Here is a 26,164-nt window from a genome sequence, read left to right on the forward strand (position 1 = left end):
CCTGATACACAGGAAACGTTTAACAAAAATAAAAGGACGGTGCAGAAATAAACACAATTTCATTCTACATAGATTTCTTTATCACAAGCTACTGTATGCTGGTTCAGCGCCTTTGTTGGCTGAAGGTCATGAAAGTGTTTCACATGTTTTTCCACTGGTGTCCCCCACAACACCAAAACAATTAGGATGTCAGTCCATTTCACTTTGTCACACAGTCACGTTCAAATCAATGTCTCTTCCTTTCAATCTTGTATCCTGCCAGGATCTCTTATGAATAAATGATGGGGTAAACTGTATTTCCTTTTCCTTTTAATTAATACAAGGATCTGTTGAAGATCTCCATGGCACCCATGATGAAGTGGTGATCCTGTTTCATCTTTAATACTGGTGTCACTCTCCATAATACATCACACGGAGGCTGCCTTGCACAATGAGAGTGAAGGCTTGGGGTTTTCACATGACATGAGATTCAGCTTTCAAATACAAAACATGTTTTGTAAAAAAATTTAAATGAATAAATAAACAGCACAGCAATGGGTATTAAGATTCTTCCTGAATTACTTCAATCAAACATATTATTAGTCTGCTCCTCCAGAGTAAAGTATTTTAACACATCTGAAATTATTTTAATGACCCTTAAAATTAGAATAAACCAATTTGCAGTTTTTCGTGACATTTTCAAATTTCTAAGAGTTTCATACAACAACAAATATGTTCAGGATGAAAAAGACCAGATCAGGATTGACCCTGTTGCTTATATCATCTCATTATTAATCATCTCATTATTATTATTATCAATCAGGACAAAAAAAGACAAAAGTTGAAACAAATTTAAGAAAGGGGATTTCATACCTTCTTGTTATGTGAGGAAAAAAATCGATCTAGTTTTAGTTTGATTGGCTGTTACTCTTGGTTTACAGTTTGGGAAGCTGTTACACTTGTGTGTGATGTGACATCAAATGTACTTTCATCTTTGTCTTTTCAGGGTGAAGAATATTTTAGACTGTTTAGTTTATGTGTGCTGCTTGAGGACACTTATGTTGGTGTTAAACGTTATAAAAATAAAAAAGTTGAAAATCTGGAAAGCCCCACTAAGCATTAGTCAATGACATCTTTCCATCACCCTGGTGACCCTGCTGACTCCAACTTTTTAGTTGGATACAAAGTAAGTTGGTTTACCTTGTTTCCAGAGGCACATTGCTACCCAGCACCCAGCTGTCTTGCAGCGGGACGCTCTCGGGGGGTGTGGTCTGCAGCTCGGCTGGTGATTGGCCGGCCACAGGGGCCGGGTTTCCAATAGGAGGGGTTAGCTGCCGTGTCGAATTCAGCGAATGGCCAGCGTGGTGCGAGGAGCCCAGGGACTGGTTGAGAGCTGTTACTGAGGGCTGCTGTCGGTGAGGGGGAGGTACCGGAGGCAGGGTGGAGCCGTGGTGATTGGATGGTTGCTCTGTCAAATAAAGAGGGAAAGCATGTTGGTCATTGTACTGCATTTATTAAACTTCTTTCTATCCTGCTCAGGGGAAAATATTACATTATATATATATTATATTCAACACACACACAGGAGCAGATTGTTTGCTTCCCAACTCAGTTGATCCCTTTCCTCACGTTGCCAGGTTTTTTGGTTTGTGTTTTGTTGGTGAGCCATTGGTTACTAAACGTTTAAGCATTAGTTTCAGGGAGAGTGTGACAAGACCTGACAGATTTGTGATTTGGAATCCCCTCAAATCATAAACAGACATCTGGATAGTTAACAGAAAAAATTCCATCAGATTGCACTTCGCGCATCTCCATCTTTCAAAAAAGAGAGAGCAATCTGTGGAAGACTTTTACTGGTCATCAAAGTAAATATGAATTCCTGTGCAGTAATTGGCAGAAATCTAACTATGGTGCCTGTAGCAGTTCAACCTAATGAGACGATTCCGACGGTGATTCTTTCTTAGTCAGACATCCCCTCTAAAGATATCAGCCCTGAGGCTACAGATGCACAGATTGAAGATCAGTGGCATAACTTTACCTTTATGAAGGTAGTGGCCATGAAATGAAATGCAAAGTTAAACATTCACCTCCACATAGTGTTCTGTGTGTGTGTACAAGTCAGATTTTGTGTGCGTGTCCCAAAAGCCATTTATGGCTCGAAATGTGAACTGGTTGTGTTTGAGTGGTTGTTCTAAAAGTGAATAGATAGATAGTCTGCAACTGCAAACTGTTGCTGCTGTTTTTCTACATCCAAAATGTACAGCAAGTTTATACAAATTCTAACTTTTCAATTGGTTTAATTTAATTTTAGCTATGACTTTTCAATTTCATTTCAGTTTAGTCTTAGTTAGTGCTCAGTGTGTTTGCTGGATTAAGTTTAGTTTCAGTTTTTCAGAAAGGTAGTTTCTAGATTTAGTTTTCTTTTTGTTGGGACCATAATGTCTCAGACATGTGCAGCTACATATACATAGAGAATACATGGTTGGAAAACTGTGTAGGAATGGCCTCAAGGCTTACATCTTTTGATTTGTACCACACTGAGAAGAAAACTACCACAGTTGGTTAACATTAGACCTGAACTGAATAGCTTGGTTAAATAGCATTTGATACACTGTTTAGATCATGCTATTGTTATTTATTATACAAGACTAGACTGCATGTGAAAAACAATAGGGATTCATTTTAAAGCAGCAGGAGAGTGGATGGAAATTCATGCTGTCTCTGTTTTTTGGGCAGTGATATGTTTGAGCTTAAAAACTAAAACTGAAATGAATATACATCATTTTTTGTTAGTTTTTTAAGCTGGCAATATTGTCTCAGTATAGTTTTAGTTTTTCTTAAAGAATGTTGTTTATATTTAGTTCACTTTACTGAAACTTGTTACATGCCTTTTTCTCATTTGAGTTTATAATAACCCTGGCGGACACGTGCTGTTGACGAGTCCTCTCATGTCCTGTTCAATTGTATATCCCTGAGCTGCCATTCCCCAGAGTATCAGGTATTCCTTGTTTACTGCCAATGCCCGATGAGATTTCAATCAAATGTATAACGGTGATGAAGAAATTCAATGAAAATGTAAATGTGTCGACTCCATCTGCTGATGTCAACATCATCTTAGACAAATGTCAGAAAGAAGCTTGTAGCTGTCAAATTCAACATTTACCGACTGTGGGCTTGGATGTTAACCACTATGTAAATTCCCTTGCGGTCAAGGCTGGTGAGAATTGTGACCCAGTGCTGCGCTGAGCTCAGCCAGGCTGAATACTGATCTGTGATTGGCCTTCACAAAACCCTGCTCGTTTTCTTAAAAATATTTGTTTAAAGTTGACCCGGCTTCAACTTTTCCCTGCTGTATTCTTTCCCAGTGCTTTTTGGCTTCTCTTCTGTCCTCAGGGTGCTCTGAAGGAAATGAATGGCAATGCTGGTATTTGATTTGCATAAAGAGCATCACGTCTCCATTTCCCAGCCCTGCTGTTATTCATTCTCCACTGCCCTCACTGGAGAAAATAGAAAGCAAAGAGAGAAAAGGAGGGACATGTGCAGGAGCAGTAGGGTGGACGAGGAAGAGCTTTTTGTTTGACGAGAAAGTGCCCCCCCCCCTCTGTCTCTTGTCTCTCTCACTCTTTCTGTTTCTCTCCATATGCTGTTTTGCCAGCTTAGTAATTGCTCCACTTATGCAAACCTTCAAGGCTAAATGCTGAAAGTCACACACAAACACACGCATGCACAAAAACACACGCACACACAATAAGTCAGATTTCTGGATGATTGTTGAGGCATCATTAACAAGTCTACATCTGTGTATCATCACTGAAAATGTATATCTAAACACCTTTCATTCACTTGGATGCTGAAACACACATACACACACATTATTCTGGGTACTGTTTGCTTAATAAAAAAAAAATCCTGTGAAAATGGAAGTTTATTTTGAAAGGACATGATGCGTTTAATGAGCATATATTGACTCGCGGTCCCGAGGGGGTACCAAGCGTTGGTATTTGAAGAGTTGGGAGTGAGAATGTCTTGTTCCATGTTGTACTGCAACTGACGTCCTGGTTATGTGTGGATGTGAATGTGAGTCCCAGCTTGCGGGGACAGCTACTGTGCCCCACCAGGTGACATCCAACTGGGACATGAGGCCTCTCAAAGAGCAGCCGCAGGCAGCTTTCCAGGGAAATACAGGGGTCATCAGTTCAGCCTGGTCTATTTTCTAGCTGCACCAAAAATCACCTGTGTGTTGATTTGTTTTTCTGGTTGTTAAACATGCCGTCATCTTCTACCTGGACCTGCATCAAATGTACATATTACATCTAGGACTGTCCTCGGCTGAAGAAATCTAAGTCGACTAAGACCAAAACGACCAACTAGTCAACTAATCGACTAGAACGGGACGGCCCCAATAACATCGATACAGTCAGTGATAATCATTAAGACAGCTTTTCTAGATGTTCCAATGCCATTTTCACCACTACCAGTGTATATATATATATATATATATGCAGTATATGAATTAACCAACAATATTTATTCAAGTTTCTCAAATATATAATTAATTCATAATTATAACTCAATGTTGCTTTCGTTTAGGTTAGCTGTTAGCTTCGTTATTCAGCCAATCAGGACTCTTCTGCCCACCTGCTGCTAAGAGCTAATATTAGTTCTCCTGCTGCTGATTTCAACACCGATCACAATGTTTCATTATCAGGTGTGTACTAGTAGATTGCACATGTGCAGTGAGAGTATACTTCATGATTTACTTTATAATAGTAGAGCTGACACGGTCGTTATTTCTAGGATTTCCCCTTTATCAGCCAGTGAAGAGCTACTCAAAGCTTTTGAATGTTTTATGAAAATGGCCCCTGAAGTGTTTTCATTAATCATTCATCGCCATTTGCCAAAACAAATTGGCATGGACTCTTAATAGTCTCTTGTCTGATTTGATTCCTCTGGCATCAAGGCATTCTTTGGTCCTGGTTTCCACAGTCATCATGTCATTTCTAACATGGTTGTCAATGTAGTTATTAATGACATGGTACTGTACTGTAACTGCAGCTCCAATAATCATCCGTGGTGTGGAGGAGGAATGGATCGCCAGTAAAATCGAAACTGCACATGTCGAAGACAAAGTAAATAAAACATTCAAGGGCATTTAAAACACAGTTCATGTTTACTGGTCAAATATGAAAGTTATATGACTCACATGACAACCTGTGGTTCCTTGGTTCTACCACTGAACCCACTAACATGGTCATTAAAATGGTTTCTTCCTCCCCTGCAGCTCTGCCAGGGACAAAAGATTTGTGTAACTAAAAAGCTGGTCAGTTACACAAGTGGACTTCACCACCCAATATCAGTTCCATATATTAGCAGATTAAAATAAGATAGGACAAAGTGTAAGTTAGCTGAGTTCAAATCAATTTCCCTGTGTTCCAAAAACCATCAGGGAGGAAATGGTCTATTGTTAAATACTCTTAAGGCAGATAATTATCTGTTACACCCAACTCCCAATTCCTGCAGGACAATAAACAGTCAGGTCACGAACCAGCACACTGGATTTATTTCAACAAAAAAAAAAATCCAGATTGAGAAAAATAAGAGCGAGACAGAGTGAAGAGAAGACGGGGGCAACAGACCCTGAGAAGAACAGATACAGGTATGCAAATCAATGAAGTAAGATTAGTGGAGTGAAAAGCAGTGGCGCCGCATGAGAGGGGACAAAGATATTATGTCTCCCCACTTTCATGTGTTATAGTAATAAAGTGGTAATGTCTAAGACAGGTATTACGGTCATACTGATGTATAATAGTAAATAATGTCTAAGCCTATGTCCAACAGGTTGGACCTTTATCCAAACATAATCAAACTTGTGTAGCTTAATTCAAATGAAATTAAAGGGATCTGACATTAAGCTAGACATCCATCTCGCCAAAGTTTCAAAATAATCTGCTTATATTTTTACACTTTTTACACAACTCAATGAATGAAAACCGCGCAGTCTAAAAACAAAGTTCTATTATAGATGCAACCTCTTAATTTTGCTTTCAACGTTCTCTAGAATATAATTTTTGAGTTTGACATCGTTAGGTTTAGAAGATGTTTCTATAATATCATCCAGCACATACATTATGTCATACTTGTAGCAGGACTAAACATTCATTTATTTTTTTAATCGATGCACAATCAGTATTGTGGAGAGGCTGCAGTCTTCTGCGTCAGCTCCCAAAACAAATCACAGTGTGGAGAAAAATAATGGACGCAACTCCTTGACTCCAATTCCCTGATTATAAAAGAAAAGTACGAGAGCGTCTCAATTTTAGCGTTTAGTCTTTGAAAGTCATTACTGAGATATTTTTTTATTTTAATTTTATTTTGACTTGCCTCACCCAAAAATATGAAACCATTGAACAAAGTAATGAAACATAACTGATATCAGAACATATTCATAATTCTGTGGGATGACATTAAAATGTCTCATTAAGTCAGTATTTGTCAAACTGTGGGGCGCGCCCCTCTAGTGGGGCGCAGTGGTATTACAGGTGGGGCGCAGGGGGAAATGCAGAATTTTTTTATTATTTCAAGAACTTTATTGAGAACTTCACATATTACAAAAGTACAAAATACACGGACATAAAACTAAATGATAAATAAAAACATGGCGAAATACCTGTACTTTCGTGTAAATGTTTACGTTACGCCGTTAACAGGTTACGATGCGCATGCGCGACGGCCAAGATCGTTGGTGACTCACATTAGTAGCTTAGTGTGCAAAATAAAGAGACATTATGGAGATGACGTCCGACTCTACCCGGAGCCTGAGGTTTACAGCTCAAACACTGAGTGAGTTCTGGCTTGGTGTGGAGAGGGAGCATCCACTCATCGGACAGAGGGCTGTGGGCATTCTGCTTCCCTTCGCCACATCCTACCTCACTTTTCTGCTGTTGCCTCTCAAAACAAAATACAGATCTGAGCTCAACATGGAGCATGAACTGAGAGTGGCCGTATCAAGTCTGCAACCCCGTTTTAAAAAGATTGGTCGTGGAAAGCAGCTCATTGCAGCCACTAATGCTGATAAAACCTGATGGCTCACACATATCTGCACTCATTTTGTTTTCTTTTGCACAGGTTGCACGTTATTGTTGTTTTGATACGCAGTGTAAAACTCAGTAAAACTCTATATTGCCAAATATTTGAACTTATTTTGTTTAGTTTTTCACAGGTTGCATTTTTATTGTTAATATCTTGAAAACAGGTTAATTGCAGCCACAATAAGCTATTTTTTGTCAAATATTAGTTATTTTTTGCACAGATAGAACTTTATTTGCATTGTTCTAACAAAGTGATTGCACATTGTATTTGTTTTTGTCTGATGGAGCAATCTGGTTTACTTGAGAGTGATTGCAATTTTCTTTATTCTAGTATTTGAAAAAGCACAGATGGAGGAGTCACAAAATGTTATTTCAATAAAAGTTCAACATGGACCATTTTGATACAATTTTGTTGGGGCGGTGGGGCATGAATATTTGTCTTCCTCCAAAGTGGGGAGTGACAGAAAAAGTTTGAGAACCACTGCATTAAGTATAGGTATATGACGTGTTTCATGTATGACCATCTATTGTGCAGGTCTGAGTGCCAGTATCTCCTGATATAGCATGACTACTTCATCTCTATAAGTCAGAAGGCAAATCACTGTCAAAATCCGAGAGCGCAAATGAGATCCATGCGAGTGCGAAAATCGTTGCGTATAACAGTCCTGCGCGTATTTTACTTTGACGAGCACTTTTATATCACTCCACGAGCAAAATTCACTCTTTTAGCTGCTCGCTTGCGAGTAGTTTTTCTTTCTGACAGTAAGTGGGTGGACCCAGTCTCCATTGTATCTCTACATCTAATTGGTTACAATCCTCGTCTTTAGATAAACCGGATATCACTGACACAGACTCCAGGTCTGTGAGAGGTGGTTTTCAATCCACCACTAAACACGACTCCACTACATCTCAGGATGGTCTACATTTGTCTGACAGGTTTTGTAAACTTTTCAGACTGTAGAGGCTGATGAAATACAAAGTATGTTAATAGTGTTGTTAAATACAATAATACAAAATGTTAAAGTCAAGTTGCTCAGATTGGTCAAATCTCAAATCTCTTTGATCTTAATTGATTAAAACATGATGCGATCATATTTAATCATACTGTTGTGTTTACAGAAGAGATATAATGTAGTTGTATATAATATGAGCAACAATTTGGACCTGCTCAAAGATCTGGAGCCAAGATTAGGGACCACTGTTTGTATATTAACTGTTTGCCCAACTTAAACCACTGACAAGTAGTTAGTGTTAGTGGATGAAAAAGTATTCAGATCTTCACTGCAGTAAACGTACTAATACCTACTGATGAAACACTAATCCACTACGAGTAAAATACCTGCATTCAAAACCTTAGTCAAGTATGTTATTATCAGCAAAATGTACTTTAAGTGCAGAAAGTAAAAGTACCCGTGCAGTAAAATGTACATTATTTGCTCCTGACCTGTAGTGCAATCTGAAAATCTGACGTCTGTGTCAGTGATATCCGGTTTATCCAAAGACGAGGATTGTAACCAATTAGATGTAGAGATACAATGGAGACTGGGTCCGCCCACTTACTGTCAAAAAGAAAAACTCGCGAGCGAGCAGATTAAAGTTTCGCGAGCGACTTTCGCTCGCGTGAGTGTGAATTTTGCTCGCGATGAGTGATGTAAAAGCGCTCGTCAAAGTAAAATACGCGGGCGTTTGTTTGATTTCCGCGTGCATGGATCTCATTTGCACTCTCGAATTTTGACAATGATTTGCCTTCATACGGGCCGTGCATTTTATACCTGGGCCTGCACTCGAAAAAATTAAGCTCAACACCTACAAATACACGATGAGAGCAGATACATGAATACCTGCATGACGGGATGCGGCGGCATTAACGAACAATGCATATAGTCAAAATCAATTCAGCTAAAACACGCATTCTGCCACACACTCAAGAGCACGGGCCATTCAAATATTCATATCAGAGGGAACAATATTACCCATATCATGAAAACGACACGATAGACAAATGAACAGAGTAGTAACGATCACTCCCTCCAGGAAATACACGACTCCATAGTTCTTGTTCCTGAGGGAAAATGAGTCCACTTGAAAACACATGAGCGCAACATAGGACGTAACAATAGTTCCTATCACATATAAAACCAAACGAAAATCCATATTCATAAAAACAAGTTGTACAAATAATAACATATAAACAAGCATATTAAATAATGCCATAACTAATATGTATGGCAGTTAAAGCTGCTGCAGTTAACTTACCAAAGCTGCTGTTCACTATTTAAAGACAAAGTCCATCCTCCTTTCCTTGTTAATAAAGAGTTTAATCTCACGGTTGTTCAGTACATCCGTGCGTTTTAGTTCCAGTAAGAAGTCCTTCCCGATTCATGGACGCCAGTGAAGACAGTCGAGCCTCCCCAGTTGTATTTCTTGAATACGTTTTAATGCGTTTGAGGGCTGAAAATGTCCGCTAGACAGAGGCAGCAGATATTGGGATTGTCACCGCCCAACATGTCACACTAGCCCACTGACCAACCACGTACTTATAGGCCAGCTAGCAGGCTCTGGCACGTCAAAGAATACGCCCAACATGTCAAACTCACATACTCGCTGATACCCAATCCAGCTAGTATTGGTATCGGAACAACTCTGAAATGAACATTGATCAGAAATATCCCTTAGAAATGTTGGTTGAATGGATGATTTACCGATTAGTTTTAATCTCATTCCACCTAAAGGTGTCTTGCAGCACACTTATATGTCAGTCATACTAAAATGATGTCCCATTGGGAAAAACACTATGTAAATATGAGATGATTACCTAACTGTGGTGTTCCGTGGTTGCTCTGTAGGCAGCCCTCTGCCTTTGGTCATTGACATACCAATGCACACCAGAGCCAAAATCACATGGTTTAGCCCCCTTTCTCATTGCTTAATTACCTCCCAGAGGGACTTTGCTGTGTGCTTGAATTGTTAACTGAAGAAACATAATGTAAGATGAGCTGACGGGAAATTTGATAAAAGAAGGAAAAAAGAAAGCCTCATTCACGATGAACACCATGCTTCTGTGATCCTCCTGGAACTGCTCTGTGTGAGTCTCCGTACTGTAGTTACAGTGTGAACCCTCAGGCATGATTGTACTCCAGAATGTGAGTGAGTATTTCGACGGTGTAATGGACTGATGCACAGTAAATTGCCATCTCGGTGGAGCAGTGAGGTGAGGTGCTGTTGAGGGCAGAGGTTATCTGTCAAAGCTAGTGCGACGACAAGCTTCACTGTGACTCCATCTCAATGTATGTATGTCTTTATGCCGAGAGCTGACTCTTTGTTCTTTTACGGCACGTATTCTCTCTCTGCATCACCACCTTTCAACTCTGTCTCTCATAAACCGAGTCAACAGATACACATTTCTGTTGTCAGTGTTTCCAGGGTTTTATTCTTCTGTTCTTAACTAAGAATTCGGAGTAGACTCAAAAAAAGCAGATCTCTTTTCTAAAATGAACATTTAAAGCAAAATATGTCTGATGCAAAGGAACATAGAGCCATTAAGGCAACAAAATTACCTGGTTCGGCAATAAGTATGGAAGTTACGTAACGATACTATGTTGAAATAAGTCAATGCTGACTTGGTTTCACACAGGGGACATAGACAGCGGTCCTGTGATTGTTTGACCCGTCTTCTCCTCCCCTCCCATTAGCCCCACACTGATTTTCTCTGTCCTTATACTACGTCAGTTGCTCTGACCGTCTCATAATGACGCGGTGGGTTTACATTGAAGTTGAAAGTCTGTTTAGTCTTATACAGACAGAGAGTGCCTTAGTGCGTTGGTCTTGAGACGCCAAGGGTCACTGACTAAGCGTTGGTATTTGAGGAGTTGAGAGGTTGGAATAACCCAAATTAACCAAAACAGCACAAAGGTAATGGAGTGAGATAAAACTAGCCCTACATTCTGTCAAATGTTATTGGCATGAAAAACTAAATCTTGTTAGAAAAAAAAAGAATAATTAAAACTGCGAGCAGTGAGTTGTTTTTTTCCCACGTGGACCGCGTCACGCTGGAAATGATGCTTTGCAAATAGTCCACCGCTTCCTCTATCCGCTGCCTGCCGCTACAGCACACGCACAAACATGCATTATGTTGCTCTATAACAAGTGTAAACCATATTGTGTAAAAGTCATGTAAATCAGATGCTGTTTGTCAGAAAACGCTGATTTCCTTTTGCCAGCAAAAGTGAGTACTAGTGAAAATTAGCTTGTAGACATCCTCAGGCCATGAGTGTTATCAAGTATGGGAAGTTTGGGACCGTTTGGTCCAGTGGAGTTACATCAGCTTTTTTGATGGGGAATCACGTAAAGTAGCCGCCCGCTACGGCTAAGCCATTCTGTCAAACGTAAAGCTTTTGATAACTTTTAATCACAAAGGTCTTGAGATTTTACTGACAAAATTTGAAGTGGATTTGACAAAGTCCCTAGGAGGAGTTCGTTAAAGTATAGCAAAAAGAAATAGGCCAAAATCGATGGAAAAATGACACAAAAATCGAAATGGCCGACTTCCGGTAGGGTTTAGATCAGGGGTCTTCAACGTTTTTCAGGCCAAGGACCCCCAAACTAATAAAGAGATGGAGCAGGGACCCCCTACTATATATATTGTATACAATTGTGTTTTGTATTAAACTGGGCCTAGTGTCATGTATAAACATACCTTGTTATTGTGCATGCAATACTAAGCTATTCAAATAATGCAGAGGTTGATATATTCATGTTGTTATTTTAAACATGTAAAGGTACAGTGAGTAGGGGGGCCGTGCCACTGCCATTTAGAAACATACCGTGTCAACTGATACCAATGCCAATATCAACACTGTCAATTGCATGATAATCATGCATACAAGCTATTCAAATTGACGTTTGTATTTTAAACATAAATGTGGAAACGAAAATGAGTGATGGCCTATTAGTGCCACTGCCATGCATACACATAGCTGTTATCTTGCATACAATACTGAACTATTAAAATAATGGAGAGATTTATGTTTGGAAAGAATGTTGAAGACCTCTGGTTGGTGAGCATGGTCCCAAGAGATTTTTTTTTAAAGTCTTTATGGGCTACATGAGTATACCAAGTTTTGAAAAATTGTAGGGGGCACTATAGAGGCAATTTAAAATGGCCAAGCCAAAATCCCATATAAAATATGTCTTCCCATGACCTATGACACATGTACAAAGTTTCATGAGTTTTTGTGCATCCCAAGCCACTGAACCATCAGCTTCCTTTGTCATAGCGAATGATGCGTTGCCACGGCAACAGCGTTCAACGAAAACTCACAATATTGGTGATGAAGCATCTTCAATGTCTTAATTAAGGCTTTCCATACCAAATTTGAGTTTGATCAGAATAATTGGATAGGAAGAGTAAATAAAAGTATAAAATGTGAACTTTCCTTTTGCCAGTAGATGTCACTATGAGTTATTGAAAATGTTGTAGCATCATGCATAAGAAGTTTTGTGCAGATTGGATGATGTAAATTGGAGTTATAACAACTCATGAATTTTATACATTTTCATCACAAAGGTCTGAAGAGCATCCTATTGTAAACGCATATAGATATCAAAAACTTGATGATGTAGATCCAATAATGATCCACAGCAAATTTGGTTGCTATCGGACTCAGCGTGTAGGAGGAGTTTGCAAAAATGTGTTTTTCACAAAATTCAAGATGGCGGAAAATTTCGGTAGGCGGAGCTTAGGAGTCTGAGAGGCTTTTTGCAGAAATAGCGGAGCTGGACATGTGTGTTGAATTTCAAGTAAATCAGACATACTGGCCGAGGGGCGTCGCCGGTCCAACTTGTAGGGGGCGTAGAGAGCCATTTGTTTACACACAAAAATGCAACCTATATCAGATGGCTATTTTCACCAGGCCTGACAAGTGTGCAACATTTGGTGAGTTTTGGAGTATGGCAAATACTGCGCCCCAAAGTGTAAAAATAAAAATCAGAATAGAAAATAATAATAATCCTTACAATTTCAATAGGGCCGTCGCTGGCCCGACGTTGTCGCTAGCTCGGGCCCTAAATAGTGAAAACAAACAATAAAACAATAAATGAAGGGAAGGCCAATTGCAGCTCAGGTCAGGGTTCGTGTTAAACTCTATCACTGTTGACAGAAAATTGAACACGGGGAGGAGAAAAGAGGGTACAGAAAGAACAGGAGGTGACACAAGAAGTCAATTAAAAGTTTCAGAAGCACAACAATGGTCAACAGAGTTTAGACGAGGTTGAGAGAACAACATGGCCTGAAAGAGGGGCACAGCAAGAGGCAAAGGCAGAAAGATAGACAAAAGAGAAGAAGGGGCAGGAATTAGAGATTTCTAGGAGTGAAAAGAAAAGAGAAGTGAGACTAGATCCTGGAAAAAGTAAAAGGCTCATCGACACAGTGAAAGAGGTCAGTAAAAGAGGTAAGACTAGTGGTTTTTGAGGCATGAAAACTCATTCCACCTCTGGACTCCCAGTAAGGAGAGGGAAGTGAGGAAGGCCTCTGTCCCCAGCCACAGGCTGCCTTTGTGGGGCATGTAGTTGGAGAGTGCCCCTCTCTGCTCAATGACCCACACCAGGGCAAAGGACAGAAAGAAACACAGGAAAACAGAGACGGAGGCTGCAGAGATGATTGAAGGTGGGATAATTCCATTGAGACAGGCTTAGTATTACATTGCAACAAAGATCAAGAATACAATTTTACTTCAGATGTGTTTAGCCAGTGCCAAACTACAGAGAGAGAACTGTTTTAGGAGGTCAGACACTGGGCGAGAGGTTCATAGTTTTGACAGAAATAGACAGAAATGTCTGTAATGACAACATGAAACAACATGAATTCTTATGAACAATTCATAATCAGACTGAAACCCGGAGGGACAGAAAGTAAAGGTGTGCATTGGGCACAGAGCATAATATGAATTCACACACACTGACACAGTATGTATTGAAACTTACATAATTAAAAGGCAGATCTATTCCTTTTAGCATGGTCAGGTTTAGACATGTAGAAAGATGAACTGCCGTGGATTCTGTCCGATTCTTCTTCTGAAAACCAAACACCCCCCAGACTCTTCTTCTCCATAAGACATAATGCACTACACACAGCGGAACATTCTGTTGCTTTTACAACTGCTGGCTGCATGCCACACAACAAGAATTTACTTTTGCATCTCTAAATTTGCACAGCAAAAGCTGCTGTTTGTTGACAAAGATTTACTGTTGAGAGGACTATGGAACATGGGGGGGTTATGGACAATGAAACATGCAATGTATTGCATTTGTTTGCCGAAGGAGCGTCTTTCAGCTAGTAATGTGAGAGTGTATTTATTAATCTCCACATTGGCCCAATGTCTTTGCAATATTAACCCAACAATGCATGGTATGCAGGAACCAAACCCAAGCCTCTGGTGTCAATGTCCTTTGTTTTGTATTCTCAACCATTCATTCCAACCTCCTTCCTTTGAGTTCCGTGTAGTATATGAATGCATGTCATACTTTCTGAATTGGAAAAAAAAAATTGCCAGTGAAAGTAATCAGGGCAGTTAATTAGAATAGTATAGAAAAGTTCTATCACAAGGTTATTGTTTTTTTATTTCTTAGAGCACAGGGTAGATTTCTGATGGAAATATTTAATGTGAACCCTGAATTGTTGCTTCTATTAATTATAAAATATACTGGCAGACTAATTATGCTACTATTTTACACAAATGCACTATTTTCAAGCAGACTGAACTTAAGTCTCTCAATGATGGTCCTCATCAACTTATCAAGAAACCTGCACCCAGACTTTAATTGAAAAAGAAGGGAGTGCATCAGATTAATCTCCGGCTAGATTGAGCTGTATAACCTTTAGAATCTAACATAGTTTTGAGCTCTTAACGGTTCGTTCTGTTCTTCATAGCGATTCTCTGCTAGCCTACAGCCCTGCTCAATGCCTGAGGGCCTCTTGGTCACTCACAACCACATCAGGAATAAAGTGTGATGCAGCGTTCATTAACTCTGCTTCAAATTGTGGAACGCTGTCTGTGAAGATATTCAAAATCACAGACTGTGGATACTTTTATATGATGAAATATATTTTAGTATTCTTTGTCTCATCTTTCTGCATGTCTTTTTACCTCAGTGCACTTTGACCACCATGAGCTATATTTTATGTATGAAATAAAAAAAAAGAAGGGGGCAGAAAACAAGGGATTGAACTACTGGGGAAACTCCCTGAGAGATGTGAGGCCATTCAATACCTTCATCGTCAACTGGGTGGATTGCAAGACCTGAATTGATGAAGTGAAAGCACCATGTGTGTATCTAGCAAAAGAAAACCATCGACAGATGAGTTGGAACCCAGACTTTTCTCTCCAGACAAGACTGGAAACATAAAACTGTGTATGAGAGTGGTGATGAACAGAGCAAAATGCTGAGCGGAAAAGTCCCTGACGTTGATTGCTCCAGACAAATGGCTGAAACCATAATTCTGCTAGTTACCCAACGGAAACAAATCCCATTCCAGTCTGTTAAAAAACATTTGGGTTATCTATTTTCCAAATCTGATCTGAATTGTTATCCCTCCTCATAACGACTGAAGGACAGGTGAAACTACATGTACCTTGTGTTACGAGTGCACAGAGAAATTAAAACTCACCTAAATGAAAACATGAAGGCTTTTAGTGTTGCACTTCAGCCTTGTGGCCGAAATTAGTATTTCAACAACAAACACTTTTCAACAGTAACTTTAACCTGCCAAACATAGTTTAAAGATGAATGAAAAAGTAACTAACAAATTACTTTGGTTGAAGATTTTTTGTAACCTGGAATTATTTTTCCCACCTGTTTGATGGATGAAAAGTAAATAAATGAGGGACTTAGAAAGATTATCTATGCAAAACCTTTTTTGCCCTGTTCTAAAGTAATAAACACAGAAGTGAAACTATTTAGATCATATTTAGAAAGAAGATCACCATTTTGTATTCTCACTTGCCTCTCAGGGCTTCGCTACATCTGCTTAAGATATGATACAATTTTCTTTCCCTAAATAGAAAGCTTAAGCAGTTTCAACTTTTTATAATAAATATGATACATCATTTTTGAACAAAATGTTTATGGTGAAGCCAAACAGTGCAGTAACCTGGGCCTGAAATGAAAGTAATACAAACGTTAAAGCGTTAAAAAAACTTTACAAATGTGTGTGTGTGTGCGTTATGGTGGTGCTCTTCCTCCTCACTACTCTCCAGTAACTAATGTTCCTGAATTTCTTTGCTGTAAAATTGGTGTTTTCATGGTCACTGCATCTGACAATACACATCACCTTTTAAGGAGAAAGAGACGTGGAGAGGAAGAGAGAGGGGGGAAAGGAGGAAGGGGAAGGGCAAAGTGAAGACCTGGAGAAAGAAACAAAAAGTGACACATGTAAAGGTATTAAGGCAAAGTGAAAAGAGAAGAAAAAGGGGAAGGGAAAGCATGAAATGAAAACATAATGGGATGCAGCAAAGAAGGGAAGGAAAAAGCATGAGAGGGAAAGGGTAGCAAGTCACAGTGCTTCTACAACAACAGGTCGGCCAGGACTGACAGTTTGTACTCGGAGACCATTTTAACGGCAGCGTTAGCATCACAGTAATCCTCTTAGACACAAGCGCATCCTCTTCGATACAGGGGATTTCACTCCATGTAATTAAAGAGGTCATTTAAGCTACAATGGTCCACATTTATAAAAAAGGAAAGTGGGGCCACATTGTACTTTCAAAGTATTTACCTACTGTAAATTAAATGCTGGTGCTATTTCCACACAGGAATCAGTGACTCTGAATTCTAGAGTTCAATGAGAAATTTTGTCAACTGTGACGCTCTTGTAAATACATTATGGAGTGGCATTACAGTGGTTTCTAGCCAGAAAACAGTGCTCTGGAAGCTGGATAGGTTGATCTCACAAAATAAAGTCTTAACTAAGCACAACCATATCTTTTTTGTAAATCTAAATATTCTGTTGAATGAATTAATCACCACTCAGATCCACTCCCATCTGATAACCAATTTCCTGATTAAACTATTAGCTACAGTATATTTTAATCTGCACCGATATTTGTATTGTAGTTGTGAAGGCACAGCATGATTCCATGCCTCCAGCTCATCATTAATGAGTCCTGTCCAGTGGGTGGGGACTCAGAAATATAACAAACAAGATCTGTTTAAATTGGTGTCAATTCAAATTGCAGTGGCGGGCTGTGCATTTTATACCTGGGCCTTCACTGCTGTCCTGCAGCTGAAACACAGCTACGGTTATTATTTGTTTTGTGCCAAAATATAGCCAACACCTATAGATAGAGTGCGTCTCCTCTCTGCTCTGACTGCAGCGCGAGGCGCCTGTGTGTGCTTTGGGGCGGCGGAGGGGCTCACAGCAGCTCCCGCTGCTCATTCACAACAGTGCAGAACGTATGTGCTTTAACGTCAGAGTCACCAGAAAAGTCTCCAATAACACCAGAAAAAAGTTGCTAGATTTGTCACTAGTAGCTTTTGACAAAAAAAGTTGCCATGAGGGTTTGGAAAGTCGCCAGATTTAGCGAGAGAGTCGCCAAGTTGGCAACACTGGCACCGGCTAAATATGTCCCCAGAGCAACATAGGATGTAACAATAGTTCCTATCACATATTAAACCAAACAAAAATCCATCTTCATACAAATAGTAATATATAAACAGGACAAAGTCCTCCTCCTTTCCTTGTTAATAAAGAGTTTAATCTCACGGTTGTTCAGTACATCCGTGCGTTTTAGTTCCAGTAAGAAGTCCTTCTCGATTCATGGACACCAGTGAAGTCAGTCGAGCCTCCCCAGTTGTATTTCTTGAATACGTTTTAATGCGTTTGATTGCTGGAAATGTCCGCTAGACAGAGACAGTAGATATTGGGATTGTCACCGCCCAACATGTCACGCTAGCCCACTGACCAACCACGTACTTATAGGCCAGCTAGCAGGCTCTGACATGTCAAAGAATACGCCCAACATGTCAAACTAAAGATCTGATTGGTTGAACACTGACAATCAACAATATCATCCCCATTCACTTAACCTGCACTTGGATTCACTGGTGAGTCTGCAGGCTGGGGCCTCTCTTCTTACTAGAGACACAGAGGTGAAATCTGATTGGATAAAAGCTCTACTTAAAACAAGCTGCACTGAAGCAGAGCAACTGAGGAGCACAGTAGCTGTGCAATGAGAAGATAAGATAATGGGAAAAATATTTTTATAAATGATAATACATGTAGTGTATTTAAGAAAGATTATTAGATTATAAAATAGCTATAACTTTGTGATTCTGTTTAGGCCAGCAGAGAAGGCCCTGATGGCCCACCAGTGTCAAATTGTAATGTTGTTTGTAGCCTATAACTTATCACACATGAGAAAAATAGCACAGAGGTCACCTTTGTAGCTTACATTTTGACCTTTTAGGAATGAAATTCAATAGTATGCCCTCTATTGTAAAGTGTGAGGGAATCCCTCCACAGACAGCTGGACCAATAACAGCTGAACCTCTACACTAAGTATCCCTCACACACTGAGAAACAGACCAGCGCACAGGCTTTATGAGTAATACAGTTCTCAACACTATCCAAAAAACAGTTCCCTCACTATTACTAACTAAATCCTAAGTTATATTCAACATTTTCATCCCAAAAAGTGTTTATTTGAATTTGTCTGTGTTTTTTTTTCAGCAGAATAACCACATCTAATGAAACATGAGGCTAAAAAACAGCAGGCAATCTGGATTATCTCCTTGTATACCAATCTGTCAGTCTGTCATTTCCCATTTTCACCATGTATAAGTGATGGGCAAAGCAGGTGAATGGATGAGGCCATGTCTGGGTAGATATACTATAAATGTGGAGTATCAGCTGGGTTTAGGTGTCTGTATATCCAGTTCAGGCTCTCTTCAGATACAGGCTGACTTGTGGTCTGTGATACTTGATCAAAAATGACTTGAACATTTTAGTACCAGCAGGATAGAGCATGATCTTTGTCATACAAAATACACCATAGAATGAAGTCCAACATTGAGACTTTACAAAACAACCATTTAATTGGTTGACTTGAATCTTATCAGGTACTTCATTGCTGTGCTAATGTGGCTGACTAGCACTTGTGCCAATGAAGCTCATTTGGTTAAGAATGGAGCAGCAAAACGAAAGAAGGTGCTTGCTGATGATAGGAATACTGATGGTTACAAGGAAACAAGATTAATGAAAACAAGGAAGTGGAGAGATAAACCATGAGATAGAAGAGGGCATCAATATATGTTCTTTTCCTCACATTCAATTGATATGGACAAAATCTTCTTCTTCGCTCCAACGTTGGCATGGCTCGATTTCCATCTTTTCTTTCTCTCCCTCCACATCTTCACATCACCTCCCGCCATCCTCTTCATCTGACCCCCTCTCTTACTCTCCTATCCTCTCAGTTATTTAGTATAGGCAGCTGCAGCCTTTTCAGAGCCTCTCATCAGTCCACATTTCTCACTCCTTATTGTAGCACCAGTGCACTGACCCCTCATCCACCCTCCCTCTCCTCTCTGTCTCTCTCGCCCTCATTCCCTCATTCATTTTCTCCTGCCAAGTCAGCTCTCGGTGCCCTGTCTCTCTCCTTCCTTCCCTCCTCCCTCTATCCATTCTTTTACTCTCTAGCTGTGGCCAAGTCGTTTATATGGAAGACTGTGTTCCTCAAAGCCACTGGGTCTTCCTTTGCTTTCTCTTTTTTTACTCTTTCATCTGTTTTCTATCCTTTTTTTGTCACAGCCACCAGGATTTGTTTGAACGTATGTCCCACTCTTTGTTTACACATTTCCATCATATTCCCCTTTTTTTCTCACTCTCAAAATGAAATGTTCTTTTTGGGTTGAGTATGAGATGAAACATATTACTGAAAATACAATTTAATCTCAATAACAACCAGAATAAAAGCCCCTTGAGACTACAAGGTTCCCTATATGAAGATTGCTGGATGGAGTGCACATGCTGACACTTTTGCTATTGTTAGAGTTTTACCAGCAGAAGGGCTATAATGATGACGTTTGTCATGAGGGTGATGTTTGAAGAGAGGATGTGGGTACATTAAAATGAAATGGGTTTTCCCCATGGGACCATGTCCTCACCAGAAAAGCCACTACATCAGATGTGTTTTCAAACAGCTTAAAATAAGACAAGCGCTGCATTTTCTGACAAGCACCCAATTGCAGTCATGAGAAAAGCGAAAGTGATGGTCATTTGATGACACAACAGAGTATTACAATCACTAGTAAAGTAATCATGATGTTGTATACATATTTAAAACTAAATATTTAAGGTTTGAGGTTGAAGTGGCTCATACATCACCTGACTTTGACAGAGGAGACAAGTCAGTGTTATCTATTTAAATCCTGACCACAAGTAGCTTCATTACCAAAACGTAATGGCAACGTGACCATAGAGGTGTGAGATCAGGATCCACTCTTAGTAAATGTTTAGTAAGGTTTATGAGGATCCTTTTGGAATGCTAAACAGAATATTGTCATTCAGGTTTTGAGTTCTGCTGGCAAACCACCAAAAGAAAAATAAGAATGCATATAAATCTACCACATTCCTTTTGTGAGTAACAAAACATTACCTTAGTACAATTACACTTGGTTCTGCTGTCAGTAATTGAGTGAGGGATTGTGTTCAACACCAACATATAAAAGAGCTTTTACTGTGTTGTCTCGACTTGCTTGCTTATCTCCTCAATTTGAACATTTAGGGCTTCATTTATATATTGAGAAATGTTAAGGTTAATCGTACCCACTATTGACATCGGAGACAAACTTGTTTGTAATTGCTCTGCTTCCATTAGATGTGTGCTGGCAGGTTTGTTTGGACCTATTTTATTCATAACAGCATGTCTGTCTTTTTCCAGGCAGACGAGAACAGGCTTTCCATAGAGACCCCGGGTACAGAGATTTATTGGTCGATATGAACGCTAATTGACAGGGCTAGTGCTGAAACCGATTCTACTGCGTTCCGTCAAGAACAAATACATTTAAACGAAGTGAAAATAACATAATTATACACTGGTCAAGGTTCCATTTATTCTGGCCAAGATATGACACTTTTAACTGACACATGCAGTGTCAAGATGGTTAAGGTTACAAGAAAAGTCTGCTTCACAATCTACCAATGTGCACCAAGTGTCTTATTCAGCAGATGTGTGTAAATTGGCGTCCTTGGGCCCACTCTGTGGCTGTAACCCACTAATCCACACAGCGGAAGCGAAGCCAACATTACCCTGGAGTGAGGTATTTATATATGGATATGATGTATTTTGAATGATAAAAAAGATGCATCTGGAAAACACATCAAGAATGCAAAATGGACATTATCTCAATGTGTATTTGATTGGTAAACAATATTATTTATTCAGAATTCCTATCTTGAAACACGTCGTAGCAGATGTTAGCATCATGTTGCACATTTTAGACATTTTGTTAAAAGGACACCAACAACTTAACTTAAATTGCCCAACTTCATAGCAGCATTGGTTTCTTTTAAAATAACCCTATTAGCCTTCTTATATTATACAGATGTCAGTTCTAAAGTTTGTCCACCTTATATCATCACAAAACCTACAGTACCTGGTAAAATAGTACAAGCAAAACATTTGCCCTCATCCTCCTCCAAGATTAGCACTCACAGAAGTATTTGATAATAATGTGACCCAAGCTGGTTTCACTCACAGGGTGTCGAGTACAGACGCTTGGGCGCACAACGTACCCTAAAGCATCTGTACGAGATGCACCAAGCTTTCGGTCAACTCCAATGTTAACCTAGTCTTGTCATTATTACACAATCAGAGCAACGGACATAACTTAAGAGCAAGAGGAAGTCTGCAAAGGGTGGGAGCGAGGGCTTGTTGGATGCGTCAAACAAACAGGATTTTCTCCCAGGGAACTGGGTAAACTTAACCAAGCTGTTTTGTTGCTTAAACCTAGGGTTGTCATGAGAACCAATGACTCAGTATCAATGACAATACTCATGTATCTACAGTATTGCATGTAAGTACTTATAGAATATTTCCCTGATAATTCTGATGTTGTACTGTGAACAATAAATTCCTGTTGAATTCGTCACGACGATGGACAGTTAACGTTAGCTGTTAGCAGCTGGTGAGCTACACAGTCCTGCTTTGCTACATAAAGGAGCTAAGAGCTAACATACTGAGGTTGCATTGACTTGCATTATGATGCCTTCAAGCTAAATTCGTTAACAAATACAAAAGGGTGAAGTTAAATTATAACATTACTATGATGTGTTCAAATGTAATCTTGTGAAAGAAATGTTTTGGTGAGAAATTTGAGTTGGATCATCAGGTCCTGAGACCCGGCAATTCGTTTTTGTACACTGTAGTGCACATTAAGTTTTTGCTAATTCCTCTCATACTCTATATGGCACTCTATTGAGTCCTGATGTTCCTTAGAGAGACAACTGCAGCTTTAAAATGACATCACATGTGGGGGGGGGGGGGGGGGGGGGGGGTGTGTGTGGCATTGCCAACTTGCCTTTGCCAGTCTTTTCAAAATGGCAGCCATCACAACAAGCATATTTTATGGAAAAAAGACAGGTAAGCATGATATTCGTATTTAAAAATGTGTAATGTTATATTTTGATTGTTTTTAGTAAGTAAACATCTACGGAGTAATTTGAGTGAGTTTTCAGAGCTGAGCTTTTTTATTGTCGTAGGAAAAACAACTAATTTATTAACGTACACTGTAGTGCATGCCAGGACTTTGTGCTTATGTTTATTTCAATTTTTTTAGTGGAGAGCTCTATGACAGAGAGGATTCTTAAAGTAATCAATGAGGGAGATTCAGACCTAGACCTATCAGAAGATGAGAGTCCAATGGCCGAGACAGGAGAGGGTGAGAGTGAGGAGGTTCTAGTAGTTATTGAAGAACTTGTAGAGGTTAGTGAGGAGGTTCTAGTAGTTATTGAAGAACTTCTAGTGGTCAGTGAGGAGGTTCTAGTTGTTATTGAAGAACTTCTAGTGGTCAGTGAGGAGGTTCTAGTTGTTATTGAAGAGCTTCTAGTGGTCAGTGAGGAGGTTCTAGTTGTTATTGAAGAGCTTCTAGTGGTCAGTGAGGAGGTTCTAGTTGTTATTGAAGAGCTTCTAGTGGTCAGTGAGGAGGTTCTAGTTGTTATTGAAGAGCTTCTAGTGGTCAGTGAGGAGGTTCTAGTAGTTATTGAAGAACTTCTAGTGGTCAGTGAGGAGGTTCTAGTTGTTATTGAAGAACTTCTAGTGGTCAGTGAGGAGGTTCTAGTTGTTATTGAAGAGCTTCTAGTGGTCAGTGAGGAGGCTCTAGTTGTTATTGAAGAGCTTCTAGTGGTCAGTGAGGAGGTTCTAGTAGTTATTGAAGAACTTCTAGTGGTCAGTGAGGAGGTTCTAGTTGTTATTGAAGAGCTTCTAGTGGTCAGTGAGGAGGTTCTAGTTGTTATTGAAGAGCTTCTAGTGGTCAGTGAGGAGGTTCTAGTAGTTATTGAAGAACTTCTAGTGGTCAGTGAGGAGGTTCTAGTAGTTATTGAAGAACTTCTAGTGGTCAGTGAGGAGGTTCTAGTTGTTATTGAAGAGCTTCTAGTGGTCAGTGAGGAGGTTCTAGTAGTTATTGAAGAGCTTCTAGTGGTCAGTGACGAGGTTCTATCAGTTATTGAACTTGTAGAGGTTAGTGAGGAGGTTCTAGTAGTTATTGAAGAACTTCTAGTGGTCAGTGAGGAGGTTCTAGTTGTTATTGAAGAGCTTCTAGTGGTCAGTGAGGAGGTTCTAGTTGTTATTGAAGAGCTTCTAGTGGTCAGTGAGGAGGTTCTAGTTGTTATTGAAGAGCTTCTAGTGGTCAGTGAGGAGGTTCTAGTAGTTATTGAAGAACTTCTAGTGGTCAGTGAGGAGGTTCTAGTAGTTATTGAAGAACTTCTAGTGGTCAGTGAGGAGGTTCTAGTTGTTATTGAAGAGCTTCTAGTGGTCAGTGAGGAGGTTCTAGTAGTTATTGAAGAGCTTCTAGTGGTCAGTGACGAGGTTCTATCAGTTATTGAACTTGTAGAGGTTAGTGAGGAGGTTCTAGTAGTTATTGAAGAACTTCTAGTGGTCAGTGAGGAGGTTCTAGTTGTTATTGAAGAACTTCTAGTGGTCAGTGAGGAGGTTCTAGTTGTTATTGAAGAGCTTCTAGTGGTCAGTGAGGAGGTTCTAGTTGTTATTGAAGAGCTTCTAGTGGTCAGTGAGGAGGTTCTATCAGTTATTGAACTTGTAGAGGTTAGTGAGGAGGTTGTAGTAGTTATTGAAGAGCTTTTAGTGGTCAGTGAGGAGGTTCTAGTTGTTATTGAAGAGCTTCTAGTGGTCAGTGAGGAGGTTCTAGTTGTTATTGAAAAGCTTCTAGTGGTCAGTGAGGAGGTTCTAGTTGTTATTGAAGAGCTTTTAGTGGTCAGTGAGGAGGTTCTAGTTGTTATTGAAAAGCTTCTAGTGGTCAGTGAGGAGGTTCTAGTTGTTATTGAAGAGCTTCTAGTGGTCAGTGAGGAGGTTCTAGTAGTTATTGAAGAACTTCTAGTGGTCAGTGAGGAGGTTCTAGTTGTTATTGAAGAGCTTCTAGTGGTCAGTGAGGAGGTTCTATCAGTTATTGAACTTGTAGAGGTTAGTGAGGAGGTTCTAGTAGTTATTGAAGAACTTCTAGTGGTCAGTGAGGAGGTTCTAGTTGTTATTGAAGAGCTTCTAGTGGTCAGTGAGGAGGTTCTAGTTGTTATTGAAAAGCTTCTAGTGGTCAGTGAGGAGGTTCTAGTGATTATTGAAGAACTTGTAGAGGTCAGTGAGGAGGTTCTATCAGTTATTGAAGAGTGTCTAGTGGTCAGTGAGGAGGTTCTAGTTATTGAAGAGCTTCTTGGGTTCAGTGAGGAGGTTGTGCACTGTTGTACACTACAGTGCACATGTTGTACAATTTTACTTTATTTATTTAAAAAAATATTAATTAAAACACTTTTTTTTCCTGGGTCTCAGGAGGATTGTTTAGTTTTTTACCTTGATATCATGAGAATTCTGAAATTTAATTTATTGGTATCAACTACTACATTTTTGGTATTGTGACATCCCTACTTAAACCTAACCACCAACGTTTCAGAGTGTTAACCATGTGTTACAACGTTAACAGCCACCGTTTCATAAAGTAAACCAAGTATTACAATGTTAACCAGCACCGTTTCACAACTTTAACCTCATGTACGAAGCTAACCTCCACTACATTAACCATGTGTTAAAAAGGTAACCACAACCGTGTCACAACCTTAACCACGTGTTACGGTAACCGCCAAGCAAAATACCCAGGACTTGAAAAAGACCAACCATAAAACCCTGCAAATCTTTGAGAGCAGTGCAAGGCTGAAAAACAATGAGAGATTAACACCAAGGATGTGGACAAATCTCAACCAAAATAAAGAACTTTATCTTTTGTCTTTACATTGCCACAAATATCAACTGGATTAAACTCAAACAAGACAAACGGGTTGTAGTATATCATTTCAAAATATTCTTCCATCTGTGTCTCATTTCATAGTCAGGGCAGTGCACTGGCTGTCACACACATGCACAAGCACACACACACCCTTCCACTTTATCTCCTTGTCTGCCTCTCTCTCCGTCTCTCTGTCTCCTGGTATGGAGTCTGCTACAACATTTTGATTTACTTAAGTGACTCCATTCTGCAATCAGCCTCAGACGTGAGCAGTGTGTTTGTGCCTTTTACCTTGCATGTGTGTTTGATGCTTGAATACCAGCCACCATCCACTACCCTGGGGTTCATTAGCCTGATCAATGATTGACTCTCTTCTCGTTCTCTCGCCTCTTACAATTTTCTTTCAAATATCTTTTCTGCAGTTTGACCCGGCTCTGTGCCTCTATCCATTGATTCCTTCTCATGTCAAGAAGGGTCTTTTCTTTCGTTCATCCTTCCTAGTCTCCATCCCTTCCTCCCATCATTGATCAGGTTTGGTGTTGAGGAGAAATATGTTTTTCTCTCTCTCTCCTTTCTCCCTCCTTCCTCTCTTCCATTCA

At 39.7% G+C, this 26,164-nt stretch overlaps 1 protein-coding gene across 1 annotated transcript in view; it reads right to left on the bottom strand.

Annotated features, from left to right (window-relative positions):
* The window catches only part of tenm3 (teneurin transmembrane protein 3), a gene marked incomplete at its 5' end in the record, with an annotated part of 247,755 nt that overhangs the window by 125,737 nt on the left and 95,854 nt on the right, over window positions 1–26,164 (bottom strand). The window contains one exon of the mRNA XM_079160005.1: window positions 1,180–1,447. Within this exon, the coding sequence (XP_079016131.1) occupies window positions 1,180–1,447 (268 nt within the window). The remainder of the gene's footprint in view (window positions 1–1,179; window positions 1,448–26,164) is intronic.

This window comes from Pholis gunnellus (genome assembly GCF_910591455.1).
Source record: "Pholis gunnellus genome assembly, chromosome: 5".
Classification (NCBI taxonomy): Eukaryota; Metazoa; Chordata; class Actinopteri; order Perciformes; family Pholidae; genus Pholis; species Pholis gunnellus.